Source organism: Pecten maximus, chromosome 17 (assembly GCF_902652985.1).
Source record: "Pecten maximus chromosome 17, xPecMax1.1, whole genome shotgun sequence".
Taxonomy (NCBI): Eukaryota; Metazoa; Mollusca; class Bivalvia; order Pectinida; family Pectinidae; genus Pecten; species Pecten maximus.
The window spans coordinates 10677045-10695524 of NC_047031.1; the positions used below are offsets into that span (position 1 = coordinate 10677045).

The 18480-nt window shown below is 37.4% G+C and overlaps 1 protein-coding gene across 1 annotated transcript in view; it reads right to left on the reverse strand.

Annotated features, from left to right (window-relative positions):
- The window catches only part of LOC117315097 (sodium- and chloride-dependent taurine transporter-like), a 59963-nt gene that overhangs the window by 39431 nt on the left and 2052 nt on the right, over positions 1–18480 (reverse strand). Inside the window, exons 3-7 of the mRNA XM_033869243.1 lie at positions 14644–14788; positions 14242–14355; positions 13793–13925; positions 5277–5411; positions 1015–1122 (exon numbers count right to left, since the gene is read on the reverse strand). Coding sequence (XP_033725134.1) covers positions 1015–1122; positions 5277–5411; positions 13793–13925; positions 14242–14355; positions 14644–14788 — 635 coding nt within the window. The remainder of the gene's footprint in view (positions 1–1014; positions 1123–5276; positions 5412–13792; positions 13926–14241; positions 14356–14643; positions 14789–18480) is intronic.

Sequence of the window (18480 nt, forward strand, 5' to 3'; positions counted from 1 at the left end):
TCAAGTGTTTTTACACGAATACATTTGTTAAACAAGAGTACCGCAGGGGAGGAGCCATATACGTCCACCGAATGCAATATAGTGTTATATGCTATCCTGCCTTAAAACGGGTTTGATTCACCTTAAGAGTCGTTAACGGGGTATGAATCAGACTTTTCACTACAAAGTCAATGGTCGATTTTAAAACAGAGAAAAATAAGGAATATAAAGTACATGTATTCAACTTATTAAACACATAATATAATCATAATTATTAAGCCGGCTAAGTTTCAAAGAAATCAACAGAAAAAATCCCCGGACAAGATTCTAAACAAAGGGAATTGCATTTGCAAACATTCAAGTTTTTTTTACAGGAATCAACTATATATCATGATTGTAATGCATTTCAAGCTTCAAAGAAATAGGTCAACAATGTAGGATATCTCCGGACAAATCAATACTATATTGAACAAACTTACTTTTGTAAGAATGATCGAACATTTATTATTTCAAAGAAAACATTACTTCGTATCATGATTATTATATATACTAAGTTTCAAAGATATCGATAAAAAAAATGTAGGAGATTGCAGGACAAACAAAAATTCACACAGGACTGACGGACGGAAGGACGGACGACACCATACCATGATGTTTTCGTCAATTTTTGACGGGCGAATAAAAATGAAAATAAATGCAAATGGAAACAAACTGTCGTAAATCGAATCACCACAAGAGGTTTTGGTACACACGTTATTATTCTCATTAATGCTGTCTAACTACCTATTAACTAAATTCACATTTTTGTGTTTGAACATTCCAATTATAATTTTAATCCATTGGTTAGATATCGGCGACATCCGTAATACTGTTCATATTATTTCTTCATGTACAAATTGAATAATTGATTTACTACCTAACAAGATGCTAAATCCTATCCATTAAGAAACACAACATTGACTCTTGAGATGCCTTTATGTATCATAATTGGTTGTATGCGCATGTTCAAAACAATGATGAAATAGATAAACATACGTACTTGTAAAAGTTGTTGGAGAATTTGTTGTAACTTCCTAGCGTTATAGTGGCACCAATAGCAACTGCATACGAGAAAAACACTTGGGTTCCCCCGTCTATCCACACCTACAAAATGTACAAATAGGGATTAGACGTCGTCTTATTGCGTGAACGTTGGTATGAATGCAATGGGATAAATGGAATATACAAACGTAAACACAATTAAAATACTATATATCACATTGCGTTCATACCACAATATTTACATTCTGTGTGACAGTCTCCCATTACTCCAGTGTTAAACCAGATGGTATAAAGTCAACGTAATAAAAACACTGTTCAAGGCATATATCAACATCAAACAAATCGTTTAAATACCGTACGAAGAAAATAAAAGTCGGGATGTGTTGCGACGTTGGTTGCTAAGATAATATCGTTCCAGTGAATTTACGAAAAGACACCAGTATTGTTTACAAAATTAAAAGAAAGAACTCAACATTTTTGTTAATGCCTTCATCGTTTTTTATTGATTGATATATTCACAATCCACAATTTCCGTCTCGGATTAACTATGGTTATCAAGCAGAGCGGGTATTGACACAGAATTAGTAGTGACGTGGTCGAATGTTCTGTACGCTGTACGCTTCAGCCATTTATTGCTATCCTACCTCGTTGAGAAGGTGAATATGAACCCATTTCCGCAAGTTCAATTTAGTTCTTGAAAAAAGTACTCACTTCATGTTACCGATTTCCGCGCTTATTAAACCGCTTAGTCTTTTTTCACTGCATATACACTAATTTATGCGCAGTCAGTATTTGCTTAGTTGAAGAAGGGAGACATGTTGATATGTTATGAAATACGTTTGTTCCAGGTTTTGATTAAAGAAATTTTGTTAAAACAATGTGATGAGGAATTTCCTCGTCATAAATAAGGTAATGAAAACTGTTTGTCTGAAGATGTGTTTCCTCGTCATAAATAAGGTAATGAAAACTGTTTATTTGAAGATGTGTTTCCTCGTCATAAATAAGGTAATGAAAACTGTTTATTTGGGGATATATTTCCCGTCATAAATAAGGTAATGAAAACTGTTTATTTGGGGATATATTTCCTCGTCATAAATAAGGTAATGAAAACTGTTTATTTGGGGATATATTTCCTCGTCATAAATAAGGTAATGAAAACTGTTTATTTGAAGATGTGTTTCCTCGTCAAAAATAAGGTAATGAAAACTGTTTATTTGAAGATGTGTTTCCTCGTCATAAATAAGGTAATGAAAACTGTTTATTTGGGGATATATTTCCTCGTCATAAATAAGGTAATGAAAACTGTTTATTTGAAGATGTGTTTCCTCGTCATAAATAAGGTAATGAAAACTGTTTATTTGAAGATGTGTTTCCTCGTCATAAATAAGGTAATGAAAACTGTTTATTTGGGGATATATTTCCTCGTCATAAATAAGGTAATGAAAACTGTTTATTTGAAGATGTGTTTCCTCGTCATAAATAAGGTAATGAAAACTGTTTATTTGAAGATGTGTTTCCTCGTCATAAATAAGGTAATGAAAACTGTTTATTTGGGGATATATTTCCTCGTCATAAATAAGGTAATGAAAACTGTTTATTTGGGGATATATTTCCTCGTCATAAATAAGGTAATGAAAACTGTTTATTTGAAGATGTGTTTCCTCGTCATAAATAAGGTAATGAAAACTGTTTATTTGGGGATATATTTCCCGTCATAAATAAGGTAATGAAAACTGTTTATTTGGGGATGTGTTTCCTCGTCATAAATAAGGTAATGAAAACTGTTTATTTGGGGATGTGTTTCCTCGTCATAAATATGGTAATGAAAACTGTTTATTTGAAGATGTATTTCCTCGTCATAAATAAGGTAATGAAAACTGTTTATTTGGGGATGTATTTCCTCGTCATAAATAAGGTAATGAAAACTGTTTATTTGAAGATGTGTTTCCCCGTCATAAATAAGGTAATGAAAACTGTTTATTTGGGGATATATTTCCATGTCATAACTAAGGTAATGAAAACGCTGTAAAAGGTCCTGGAGCGACACTGAATCACATTAGATATGCGTTGTCACACAATTCGGTCAATAAAGTTTGAACCAGCACGAGTTTGTCCTTTTCTACGTGTCTTATCTGGGCATTCCGTGACCAATGTTTGATTTCCTAGTAACAGGCGAGTATATATGTTGTATATATTTGTATGTCAGTGCTTGTCAAAAATACGTGTATGTAAATTAAGTAAGTACAAGACAATGAGCTGAGATATAGGTGCTTTTGGTTTATATCCTACTAAATAAACCCTTAAATCGCGGTACAAAGGCACCAAGTTTGGAGGCGGGGCATAAATCAGACAATTTTGGCTGGGGAATAGGCAGTCAACCAGTGGAGACAATAACATCGATAGGGAAGATAAAGACAAAAGGTTTTTGAAAAATGCTTGACAAAAGAAGATTGTGGAAGCATTCTATATACTAAGCAGGAAAAAGAATACTGCTTAGTGATGATAACATGTTTGGACATCATTTAGGTCACAAAGGTAAATAAGGCATTTGGGTGTCTAACTTAATTTAGTAAGATTACTCTATCCCAGCCCAAAATTATCCCATATATATGACATCTGTGGCAGTAAAAACAAGTTGTAATGTGTTCATTACTGAAAACAGTGAACGTGAACATGCTGACATGGTGAGTGCAAATGCAGGAACCATCTGGGAGGGTTTGGATTTGGTGTTTAGGTCATCTGACCCGAAAGGTCAAGATCGTGTCAGCATCACATAAAGAGGTCAGGATCGGGTCAGCATCACCTATGGAGGTCAGGATCGGGTCAGCATCACCTATGGAGGTCAGGATCGGGTCAGCATCACCTATGGAGGTCAGGATCGGGTCAGCATCACCTATGGAGGTCAGGATCGGGTCAGCATCACCTATGGAGGTCAGGATCGGGTCAGCATCACCTATGGAGGTCAGGATAGGGTCAGCATCACCTATGGAGGTCAGGATCGGGTCAGGCATCACCTATGGAGGTCAGGATCGGGTCAGCATCACCTATGGAGGTCAGGATAGGGTCAGCATCACCTATGGAGGTCAGGATCGGGTCGGCATCACCTATGGAGGTCAGGATCGGGTCGGCATCACCTATGGAGGTCAGGATCGGGTCAGCATCACCTATGGAGGTCAGGATCGGGTCAGCATCACCTATGGAGGTCAGGATTGGGTCGGCATCACCTATGGCTTCGTCCGTCGTCGTCCACCGCCCGTAAACTTTTCACATTTCAAACTTCTATGCCGGTATTATTCAACTAAAACCTAAGGTCACGGGGATCAAATGTGTTAAAAGCTTCAAGATTCTTCTTCTTAAGCTTCAGAAGACCTAGAGGCCGGATGCATTGCCAAAAGGTAACTGGAACAGAGTTGTATGAAGTTATCTCATATAAACGATATTTTCGAAGTCAAATGGGTAAAAAAATATAAAAACTTCAATGCTGTTTTCAAATTCCAGAGAAGACGCGTATTCGCAATATCCTTGGATTTGAGTAATCTTTACCTATTTTCAAGGTACTACACAGGATTAACAAAAAACTAACAAAAGTAATTTTTGGTATTCCATTACAATGAACCCACTTGGACAACGTATCTATGAAAAACCTTACATTATGATTCGCCAATGAATAAGTGAATCATATCACCTGTGTTACAAATATTGTATACCATTTCCTTAACATCATATACATAATAATTACGGTCAACATGAACATTAGAAATAATAAACTTGCCATAATTCCTAACTGGCCATGCGACCAATTAAGCTCTCTGGGACTCTTTTTGTTTTTAAGGCATGTCCGAAATCCTTCATGACCGCCATGTGCGCGTTGTGAGTGTATATATGTGTGTTTTGGGCTGCAGAATGTTCACGTTTGTCTCCTTGTGATAGCGCAAGACTGATGTTGAATTTATAGTGCTACCTCACTGAAACATGCTGTCCCCTGCCCGGTCTGAGCAGTGGTTTCATAGAAACTGTCAAACAATGATAATAATCAAAAGATAACTACACTACTATTAATCCTGTAACTTGTTTTAGTTTGATGTATTACCCCGAGGATACAACATTCGTATTTTCTAAGTGTGATATCATAAACTCTTAACGTTATTCTAACACCTATTCCCGAACTACATAACATCTGAATGCTGATAAACACATGACCCAGCATTTGGTATTGTTTTTGCTGTCATTTGATATCTATGTGAATCATATATTACCTGAATGTCAGCAAGTCGTGATATGTCCGGCTTCAGGTAGAACACCAAACCATCAGAGGCGCCATCTAGTGACAGACCTCGAACCAATAGAACAAGTAGTATAACGTAGGGAAAAGTAGCTGTGAAGTACACAACCTGTAAAACAACGTTAATAACAGATTTTAGTACAACACAAAATTGAGGTATCGAAGATACTACAATATTAACGACATCAGAAAAGTGTTCACCAACATCAAATTTCCATTCGAGATGAATATCTTATCGGGTTGCTTGGTTGGTAAGGTTACTGTGTATAGCACGTTAAATGTTTATTTCCAAGACTTCTGAACCTGGGAGTAATATTTTAAGTTGAGTTCTGAAATAATTTGACTCGTTTTGGCACCGCCCATCAGACCCCTGGGGTTAGTAAAGGACAACATGCTACCATCAAACCCCCGCCATTCAATACTGATAATCCTTACAAAATTAGTATGAATTCATCATTAGATGATGACCAAACCGTATTATTGAGACAAATACGATTATGTAACACATTTACCATAAAGCAGCATAAAAAATAACATGATTTAATCGAAAAATTAAGTTTGTTGTTGAATTTAAAGTTTGTTATTAAAACGTTCCGCCAGCTGAATAATGATTAGACTGTGTTCTCCGGTTCTCTCCTACTTCGATACGAGCAGCCACCTTTACGAAATATGTTACAGAGTTGGTTGTGACTTTGATACGAGCTGTAAAACTCATTACATTTTTACTGATAGTTCTTTTTGATCGATTGGCTTTCCTTATATACATTGATTCAAATGGAGGCGTTATTTCGACCACCTGTCGCACAGGGACTAGAACGCTTGATTCCCAGTCTAATGTCCATTCGGACTATTAACAGGATTGGGTTAGCATCAAACCGTTTAAGTTATTATTATGAATTTATTTTGATTGTAAATTGGCATATTTAAAACATTATGAGTTGATTCTGAACATATGAAAATCGTACATCACTCTGGGGCGGGAATTGAAGATGTTTACCTTTGTTTTTGTTGAAAATCTCCTTTATATTTTCACAATCTTACAATGTATACCTCGATGAGGCCTATTATATAGATCTAACAGAACAGTTCACTTCCTCAAAGCTCTGATAATCTCACGTCCATGTTATTTCTGCCTTTGAACTATTCCTGCATTTAAGACTATTGAGCTTTCCCCCAACATTAGGCCTACAGGATCGGACAGAAGCGGGCGGTATTAAGTCCAACTTGAGTTGATATCGAAATAGTATACAATGTATGCTTATTTGAGCATTGAACTACTTTCATATTGCAGTTATGGGCTGATGATGCCAACTGGACAAAGGCAAATTAAATGAAGTGCGCTAAATGTTCCGCGTAAAAAAATAGTGCTTAAGATAATAGAAAACCAGCCAAGAATAATCAATGTAAAACATGTAAATTATCTTTATATAAATACAACATATAAACTCTCAGTCTAGTCAAAGGGAAAACCTGTATCTAATATTTTTTTCCGCAGCTGCGGTGTGCTTCTTGGCAGTTAATGAGGTGCTTCTTGGCAGTTAATGAGATGATAATGTTGTTATCTACACTATTAGTTTCTCAGAATAAAATCAGTGTCATTGTCATTCCGGCCAGAAAACGAAAGGATTATGTTTTAAAAAATAACGATGAATATGCCCTTGTGGTGAGTATTTACTGTAATAACAGATATAGGGCAGGTGTAATTTACACTGAATGTGAACTTTTTTTAAACGTGATCGTCCATTTCTCTTCAGAATAGTCGACATCTTGTCATGCGAGCTCTTCAAGTTAAAACCTACAATAAGCCAGGGTCATATTAGGACTGGTGTCAAGTAGACAAATTAATTAAGTCGGGGTCATGTTAGGACTAGTGTTCATTGACACCTATAATAAGTCGGGGTCAAATTAGGACTGTTGTCAAGTAGACACCTACATGTATAACAAGCTGGGGTCACATTAGGACTGGTGTCAAGTAGACACCTACATGTATAACAAGCTGGGGTTATATTAGGACTGGTGTCAAGTAGACACCTGCATGTATAACAAGCTGGGGTTATATTAGGACTGGTGTCAAGTAGACACCTACATGTATAACAAGCTGGGGTTATATTAGGACTGGTGTCAAGTAGACACCTACATGTATAACAAGCTGGGGTTATATTAGGACTGGTGTCAAGTAGACACCTGCATGTATAACAAGCTGGGGTTATATTAGGACTGGTGTCAAGTAGACACCTACATGTATAACAAGCTGGGGTCACATTAGGACTGGTGTCAAGTGGACACCTACATGTATAACAAGCTGGGGTTATATTAGGACTGGTGTCAAGTAGACACCTACATGTATAACAAGCTGGGGTTATATTAGGACTGGTGTCAAGTAGACACCTACATGTATAACAAGCTGGGGTTATATTAGGACTGGTGTCAAGTAGACACCTACATGTATAACAAGCTGGGGTCACATTAGGACTGGTGTCAAGTAGACACCTACATGTATAACAAGCTGGGGTTATATTAGGACTGGTGTCAAGTAGACACCTGCATGTATAACAAGCTGGGGTCACATTAGGACTGGTGTCAAGTAGACACCTACATGTATAACAAGCTGGGGTCACATTAGGACTGGTGTCAAGTAGACACCTACATGTATAACAAGCTGGGGTCACATTAGGACTGGTGTCAAGTAGACACCTGCATGTATAACAAGCTGGGGTCACATTAGGACTGGTGTCAAGTGGACACCTACATGTATAACAAGCTGGGGTTATATTAGGACTGGTGTCAAGTGGACACCTACATGTATAACAAGCTGGGGTCACATTAGGACTGGTGTCAAGTAGACACCTACATGTATAACAAGCTGGGGTTATATTAGGACTGGTGTCAAGTGGACACCTACATGTATAACAAGCTGGGGTCACATTAGGACTGGTGTCAAGTAGACACCTACATGTATAACAAGCTGGGGTCACATTAGGACTGGTGTCAAGTGGACACCTACATGTATAACAAGCTGGGGTCACATTAGGACTGGTGTCAAGTAGACACCTACATGTATAACAAGCTGGGGTTATATTAGGACTGGTGTCAAGTAGACACCTACATGTATAACAAGCTGGGGTCACATTAGGACTGGTGTCAAGTAGACACCTACATGTATAACAAGCTGGGGTCACATTAGGACTGGTGTCAAGTAGACACCTACATGTATAACAAGCTGGGGTCACATTAGGACTGGTGTCAAGTGGACACCTACATGTATAACAAGCTGGGGTCACATTAGGACTGGTGTCAAGTAGACACCTACATGTATAACAAGCTGGGGTTATATTAGGACTGGTGTCAAGTAGACACCTACATGTATAACAAGCTGGGGTCACATTAGGACTGGTGTCAAGTAGACACCTACAGTTGAGTGTAGACTAAAGGTTACACAAAGTGCACTCCGAGTGCACTCCGTTTGGACTCCAGGTAAACTTGGAGTGCACTCGGAGTGCACTCCAAGTTTACCTGGAGTCCTATCAGGCCCCAATCCTACCTGGGTCCACATGTATCACATGTACCTATAACCAAGTACATATATACATAATGTTTATAGATAGATGTATACTCTTATACATTTAGACTCCTTAAACATGTAACAATAAGATATGTGTTACTGGTTTATCTTTGTATATATCATCTTATTATTTTGTTGGGTCATTTTTCGTTGGTTAACTAACAGCATCTATATATATAATATAATAGATTTTTTCTATTAGTAAACCCTATATAAAATGAATAGATCTGGCACTTCGTTGAAAAATGTATGATAGCATTCCTTTGATTTGAAGAGTTTTAACAAGCCACGTCAATTAGTAGAAAATTGGCAATAAACAAAAATGTATATAAATTTGGCAAGTTGTTTGTGGTCTCTCAAAATGTAGAGTTTGATTGTGTACTGGACATAACTTGTACTCGAAGTACTAAGTACTGTTTTTAATATATTTCAAATACTTTTCTTCCAAACAGTTTATATTTATCTTAACATACAATAAAAAAGAAAGTTTTTTTTTATCACCTGGGTAGCATATTCGGATCTAATGTCTAATTTTGATTTACAGTTTAACACCAGACTTACATTTCTATTTGGTAAACCAACTTTTTTTTGTTATGCCTGCCTCATTAAATCCAGGTCATACATGTACACGGAGTTCTTTTAACAGTTATATCAGATACATCCTCCCCCCCCCCCCCCCCCCCCCCTCAACTTCCAGGTCAATATTTACCTGTATATCAAGCGTGATTACAGGGGTGTGGACAGACTTACACTGACCCCAATAATGACCCCTTCCTCCAAGTTTACCTCGTAAGGTGTGAAGATCTGGACAGGTGTACACACGGTCATCTAACTAGATAAAGACCCCCTTAATTGTTAGATGGAAACTGGTCATCACACCTTACCTTTACCTAGCACGAGTTTCCTCTGGCCCTGACACACACTATGTCTGGTGTAATATGGTGTCAGGGCCAGAGGAAACTCCGGCTAACCTTTATCAAGGTCTTATAGAAATATAGGTACAGACTTGTGACGGTCGATATCTGACACTTTTGAAATTACATTTTTTTTTTGTATATGATTGTCCATTCCTATTACAGTATTATTAAAACAGTTATAAGTCATTTATAGAAAAAAAAAAAAAAATTTGAAAAAAAAAAAAAAATTCAAATTGGTACTATTACTTTATGTCTTTGATATTATAATGGAAGCATGTATAGAGTATTAGAGGTCAATATGTAAATCAACATAGATTAATATAATTTTCATGTTTGAGTTAAGTAAATACTTATCAAACATTCCATACACCAACTGCAGCGGGCCTTATGCATTTTTTTTTTTTTAAGTTTGAACATTTAATTTTGTGATTTTATAATTGGCCTGAACAACCACTGTACATTCATGACCTGTATCTGTTACATACAATGTATGAGTGACACATATCATGATAGATATTGACTGAATGGGATAGAAAGATATTGACTGAATGGATAGAAAAAGATGTAGTTCCAACAGGTCAGTTTTACAGGTAAATGGTACATAGGTTGCCGTGTCCAACTGCCCTGAGGCAAATTTTACCTCAGGCTCTATACTCTTATTTCCTGGATGAGAACAATGTGTACTAATTACGGGTATAAAGCTATAGGTTGGTTTTGGGAAATGGTGAATTTACATTCATTATACCATTTTGAATTACACTGAATTTTTTTTTTGTTTTTTTACTTTAATCTCTTTCTTTACAATTATTTTTTTAAAGCAATGTCTTTATATTTTTGAATCTTACAAGATAAGAACTGCGTCATTTCTTAATTTGATTTGCATTATTTTTTTTTGAACTTATATCATTCGACATTGTACCTCTACATACCGGACACCTGCATAAACCAGCCAATACGTTTGGTCTCAAGGACTTACGGTTTAGACAGGTTACACTGTAATAAGAAACAGCTTATTTTTACTTTCTAATTTCAGTAAAGAATGACTTCATTTCAATAGAGTTTGTCTTCTTAAACCTGTTAACCAATTTGTTAATGGTTTTACAACTTATCTTGACATTTCCACCTTAATTACACTGGTATTTAGTTTATACATGTAATTTTGGTCTGATTAAGGCCTCTCAAATGGAGAGCTACAGTCCTTTCCTTCAAGTCAGGAGATAATCTTACTGTTCTGTTAATTGGCCTGAGGTTATAACACTGTGACCCTGCTTTGCACAGCTTCATCATTTGAAGCCATACAGTGACAGTATTGACACAGGTATTTCTGTGAACTCAGGACAGTACCTGTAGCTGGCTCCTAAAACTCACCTGGCACAGTATCAGGGGTGTCAGGCCAGAGTCAGTCATGCATGGCCAATAATAATAGCAATTAAACAGATACTGTCATTTATTATGGGTAGTCCAGAACTACATACTTGTGTGTACGTTATGTCAGAACATTAATTTAACTAGGTAATGCTCGTGAATATGTACAGTTGTAAATGTATATTTTTCTAATGATACATTTAAATATATATAACCTATTATATATCAACTAAAATGATTGTTCATTTTATAATTACTTGCCTGAATTGAGTACATATATGTAGAGAATGTCTTATATAAAAAAAAACCCACATAATTCATTAAATACTGTAAACTTTCAATATTTTGAATAATCAATAACGTAATATAGATATATTATCTGAACTTCCTTTACAGTCATGATATATGTACAGTAATAAATATTCTAATTGAAATAATTTTCAATTCCTTAATAAAATGAAATACAATTTACTTACATCTTAATGAAATATGAAATAATAAGCAATTAACTTTCATAGAAACCTGATTATAGCATAAATTGTATAACTGTCTTTTATGGATCTTAATAAATATAAATTTAACATGTACAGTGTAGGCATTATTACCATGTATTAACAATAAAAGAAATATTCCGAGTAGACTAAACAAATGTTAATAGTAATATTAACAGAACAAAAGTAATTTGTAAAAATCTATTTATTTATATATGTAAATCGTATTAAAAGCATCAAAGTATTAATATATATATATGATATAGTCTGATTATAGAACTGGGGTAGGCATGGTGTCTTATAGGACTCCAGTTAGACTCGGAGTCCACTTGGAGTGCACTCCAAGTTTACCTGGAGTCCAAACGGAGTGCACTCCAAGTCCAAATGGAGTGCACTCGGAGTGCACTTGGGTGTAACCTTTAGTCTACACTCAACTGTACATTAAAACAAGCTGGGGTTATATTAGGACTGGTGTCAAGTAGACACCTACATGTATAACAAGCTGGGGTTATATTAGGACTGGTGTCAAGTGGACACCTACATGTATAACAAGCTGGGGTCACATTAGGACTGGTGTCAAGTAGACACCTATAATAAGTCGGGGTCACATTAGGACTGGTGTCAAGTGGACACCTACATGTATAACAAGCTGGGGTCACATTAGGACTGGTGTCAAGTAGACACCTACATGTATAACAAGCTGGGGTCACATTAGGACTGGTGTCAAGTAGACACCTACATGTATAACAAGCTGGGGTCACATTAGGACTGGTGTCAAGTAGACACCTACATGTATAACAAGCTGGGGTCACATTAGGACTGGTGTCAAGTAGACACCTACATGTATAACAAGCTGGGGTTATATTAGGACTGGTGTCAAGTAGACACCTACATGTATAACAAGCTGGGGTTATATTAGGACTGGTGTCAAGTAGACACCTCCATGTATAACAAGCTGGGGTTATATTAGGACTGGTGTCAAGTAGACACCTACATGTATAACAAGCTGGGGTCACATTAGGACTGGTGTCAAGTAGACACCTGCATGTATAACAAGCTGGGGTCACATTAGGACTGGTGTCAAGTGGACACCTACATGTATAACAAGCTGGGGTCACATTAGGACTGGTGTCAAGTAGACACCTACATGTATAACAAGCTGGGGTTATATTAGGACTGGTGTCAAGTAGACACCTACATGTATAACAAGCTGGGGTTATATTAGGACTGGTGTCAAGTAGACACCTACATGTATAACAAGCTGGGGTCACATTAGGACTGGTGTCAAGTGGACACCTACATGTATAACAAGCTGGGGTCACATTAGGACTGGTGTCAAGTAGACACCTACATGTATAACAAGCTGGGGTTATATTAGGACTGGTGTCAAGTAGACACCTACATGTATAACAAGCTGGGGTTATATTAGGACTGGTGTCAAGTAGACACCTACATGTATAACAAGCTGGGGTCACATTAGGACTGGTGTCAAGTGGACACATATAATAAGAAAACGAAGGAAGACATAGCAGTGAGGATTTTGGTGATTACTTCTTTAATGCCTATCTTCATTTACAGTGATGAGGATTGAGAACGGACCTGGTGTAACAAGTGTCGCTTTACACATATAGACAAGTCATGGGACTTAATATAGGGTCTCCAAACAGAACCTCAATTAAGATGTCGGATACTAGGGTCGGGGCCATCTCCAAACAGAGCACCAATTAAAATGTCGGCTACTATCATCATAGGAGGCATCTCAGAAACGACTTTTTTGATACAGAATTTTTCTTTAATTCAATTTAAAGAGTTTTAAATTGCACTGTTAGCAGCACAGGAAGGTGTTAGAGTTATCTATGCGGCTTTACGTACATATGCTAGAGTTGTAAATTTTATACCATGCATAAATGGGTAGCAGTGGTAACACACTTGCCTTTCACCTAGGCGGCCAGTGTCCGATTCCGCGATCGGACGTAAAAAGGTATGGGGTCACCTGCCCGACCACGTGGGTTTTCCCCGGGAACTACGGTTTCCTCCCACAGTAAGCCCCCTCGTGCGCTTGATTATTATAAGTTAATATAACTTGTTTCACAATTGTTGTAAAATAAATAAAGTTTACATAAATAGACAGTATCTATGAGTGATAGTTTCGTACCTTTCCAGTCCACTTTACGCCCTTCCACACACAGAAGTATATCAACACCCAGACTACAAGTAGAGACAATGCCAGTTCCCAAATTATACCACCACCGTCCGTGATGTCTGCTGTCATCTGTAGAACTTTCCGCCTACAGAATATGTCAAAAGCTGAGTATATAGGTAACCTATATTTAGGTAGGTATAGTAAGGTATCAACAACATTGATGTTGAACTATAATTTGAATAAAGTTGATTTGTGAAACGAAAACAACGTCTACCACAATAAAGGAAATTGCGTACTCTTAAAATGACAAAGTTTTAAATGGTATTTTCAAAGACTCGTTGACACAGAAAAGGTGCATTAAATGGTGGTTTGATAGACGTTTTAAAAAGGCAATCCCACTTCAGCCGTCGGAACAGTAGATCCACCTTAAATCATGCAAACTATAACAAAAACATATTCACTCCCAGAATTCCACAGCAGGATCAACAGGTTTCATCCAGTTCGGGTCACACGTGGAATTGCTACAGGATCCAACAGCATTGGTGAAATTCCTTTTCTCTTGTTCTATTGAACAGCTTTAAGATTACAGGAAATAAAGAAGAATAAAATTGTGATGAAAATACTATATTGTATTCAGAAATACACAACAAACATTTTTTTCGAATCTTAAAAGTCGCAATAAATTATCTGTAAAGCAGATTAAGTTTTCCAACATTTGATAACATGTGATTAGTATATACGGATGGATAACAATTTTAAACTTTTAAGAAAATATACTACAGGTAGATTTTGATGTTAATTCACCAAACTAAACATATTGATGATATTGGTGTTGTATTCACCTCGGTTTCTGGATTAGTTACCTCTGAGTATTCCATGTGTTGTTACAGTGTGACCAGGGAAGGACTGACGTTATACTCAAACCGAGGTAGTAGGCGCTCCACGCTAGTACCAGGATGTAATACATATTCATGAAGAAGCACGTGACCACATTCGATATTCCTATCCCTGTAATATCAATATAAATGAAATGTGTAATAATACCAACAACGTTTAATGAGCTCGTCTTGTACGACCTATATTCTTTGTACTTTGTAATGGTTCCTATTAATCATTATTTTACCATCTGTTTTGTGTCAGATTTACAGTTGCCTTTAGATGTCGTTTTTAGTAACATTCGCATGAAGCGCCAAATGAACACGAAGAAAAATTTGAAAAAGGCTACGGAAAATGTACAGTAGAATTGATCACATAATGCGACATTTCGTGCCTTAACTGCCTTGTCGAACATGCCCAGATTGAGTTATTATCTTTAAACGCCCGTCGACAGTTATGCTCAGTTTTAGCCAAAAAGTATTGAGATGGGGTAGATGGAATTTTAAAACGTGTGGGGTTAAATGTCTATGTACACATAAAAGAGCAGCTAAACTAGTGCAGATGAAATATAATAACAAAAATGGATGGTAAACTGCATGTTGTCAATAGTTATATTGTGTACAAAACGTGAAAGATATAACATGTCAGGAAATATGATAAAGTACCTGGTATCAGAACATACATGTATCTCATTTCTATGTAAAAAAAAACCATCAGATGATGGGCTGGTCAAATCGCCCTTTTGTCTGTGTTCCTTTGTCCGTCTATTTGGTCCCTAGTAAAACCCCTGTCACACCAGAGCAGCGTTCTTGCGGCGATCCCACGGCGTCCAAGAAAAATACAGAACGCCGAGGCGCGCGCAGTACGATCGCAAGCATCGCCGCCGCAACACAGTGGCATCGCCCGTAGACGCTGTGGGATCGCATAGAACATGCTCAAAACAAACACCGTCGCTCGGCCGTAAGGTCACCGTAGCCGCGCAGTCAGATCTACAACGCAATAGGAGCTCCGCGGGCACGTCGTTGTACAAATGTGTGTGGTCGTGACGTTTGCACGGAGATTGTACGGCGTTCTAATAAGAGTCTTCTTTTGTGGTTAGGTAGGACTATGGGACGCAGAATTTGAAAATATCATGGTTTTCTTGCGATCTCAGGGCGCTTCGGAATATTAAACAACTCCGTGCCAACGCAGTGGCAACGCGGCTTGGTGTGACAGGGGCTTTAACATTATAAGTTGTTTTAATATGCATGTCTAGTTCTGTTAAATTTATTTTGAGTTTGATCGTAAAAAATACCCGAAATTGTTATGACTATTTTTGCGAAATATATTTTCCTATGATATTTTCCCCGTGGCTACCATTAACGTTCAGACCGGTAAGCTTATGCCATGGCGTGGCGTCCGTTGTCCGTCAACTTTTCTGTTAAATCGCTACTTGTCATAAAGGACTAAAATGATTTTGAATAAATTTTGTCACCAAGTTTCAAAATGGCCGTCAGCACAGGTAGTGTGTTTTTTGTGTTCCTTATCATTGCATTATTTTACCAAATTAGCACTGATTTGTATATACCAGTACAAATCCTAACTGAAGAACTAGTCAACGTTCCAGGAAACACATGGCTTATCTTGAATTAGAAAATATTATGTTATGGAAAAGATATTCTACAGGGAGGATGAATGCTTTTAACCTTGTGTTTAACTGTACCTTCCCCTCCCAATGACATGGAGCTTAGTTTTCATTAAAGGGCGGCCTGCCCTGTGTACGAGATGCTTGCGTGTAGTGTATGCGTGTGCTTTTGAAAATGGCGATATATTCGTGTTGGTCTCCTTTTGTTAGCACGAACAGATGGCGACTTCATAATACAATCTCACTGAAGCATACTGGCCGTCTTTAAATGACCTTGGTGTCGATAGGACGTTAAACAATACTTAAATGACCTTGGTGTCGATAGGACGTTAAACAATACTTAAATGACGAAATCATATGTTTCTCTTTCTGATTACGTTTTTAATTTGTGAAATAATCATATGGAGCGAGAAATCTTAAAATCAACAACTTATAAATGTGAAACGCTAAACAAACCGTAAAACTGATACTTTCTGTTAGCGGGGATTTGTTTACGTATCATCTGACCAGTGTATCATGTAGATTACGTTTATCATCTGACCAGTGTATCATCTGACCAGTGTATCATGTAGATTACGTATCATCTGACCAGTGTATCATGTAGATTACGTATCATCTGACCAGTGTATCATCTGACCAGTGTATCATGTAGATTACGTATCATCTGACCAGTGTATCATGTAGATTACGTATCATCTGACCAGTGTATCATCTGACCCATGTATCATCTGACCAGTGTATCATCTGACCAGTGTATCATGTAGATTATGTATCATCTGACCAGTGTATCATGTAGATCACTATATCATCTGACCAGTGTATCATCTGACCAGTGTATCATGTAGATTACGTATCATCTGACCAGTGTATCATCTGACCAGTGTATCATGTAGATTACGTATCATCTGACCAGTCTATCATCTGACCAGTGTATCATGTAGATTACGTATCTGACCAGTGTATCATGTAGATTACGTATCTGACCAGTGTATCATCTGACCAGTGTATCATCTGACCAGTGTATCATGTAGATTACGTATCATCTGACCAGTGTATCATCTGACCAGTGTATCATGTAGATCACTGTATCATCTGACCAGTGTATCATGTAGATTACGTATCATCTGACCAGTGTATGATCTGACCAGTGTATCATCTGACCAGTGCATCATCTGACCAGTGTATCATGTAGATTACGTATCATCTGACCAGTCTATCATCTGACCAGTGTATCATGTAGATTACGTATCATCTGACCAGTGTATCATCTGACCAGTGTATCATCTGACCAGTGTATCATGTAGATCACTGTATCATCTGACCAGTGTATCATCTGACCAGTGTATCATCTGACCAGGGTATCATCTGACCAGTGTATCATCTGACCAGTGTATCATGTAGATTACGTATCATCTGACCAGTTTATCATCTGACCAGTGTATCATGTAGATTACGTATCATCTGACCAGTGTATCATCTGACCAGTGTATCATCTGACCAGTGTATCATGCAGATTACGTATCATCTGACCAGTGTATCATGTAGATCACTGTATCATCTGACCAGTGTATCATGTAGATTATGTATCATCTGACCAGTGTATCATCTGACCAGTGTATCATGTAGATTACGTATCATCTGACCAGTGTATCATGTAGATCACTGTATCATCTGACCAGTGTATCATCTGACCAGTTTATCATCTGACCAGTGTATCATGTAGATTACGTATCATCTGACCAGTGTATCATGTAGATTACGTATCATCTGACCAGTGTATCATCTGACCAGTGTATCATCTGACCAGTGTATCATGTAGATTACGTATCATCTGACCAGTGTATCATCTGACCAGTGTATCATGTAGATTACGTATCATCTGACCAATGTATCATCTGACCAGTGTATCATGTAGATTACGTATCTGACCAGTGTATCATGTAGATTATGTATCATCTGACCCGTGTATCATCTGACCAGTGTCTCATGTAGATTACGTATCATCTGACCAGTGTATCATCTGACCAGTGTATCATGTAGATCACTGTATCATCTGACCAGTGTATCATGTAGATTACGTATCATCTGACCAGTGTATCATCTGACCAGTGTATCATCTGACCAGTGAATCATGTAGATTACGTATCATCTGACCAGTGTATCATCTGACCAGTGTATCATGTAGATTACGTATCATCTG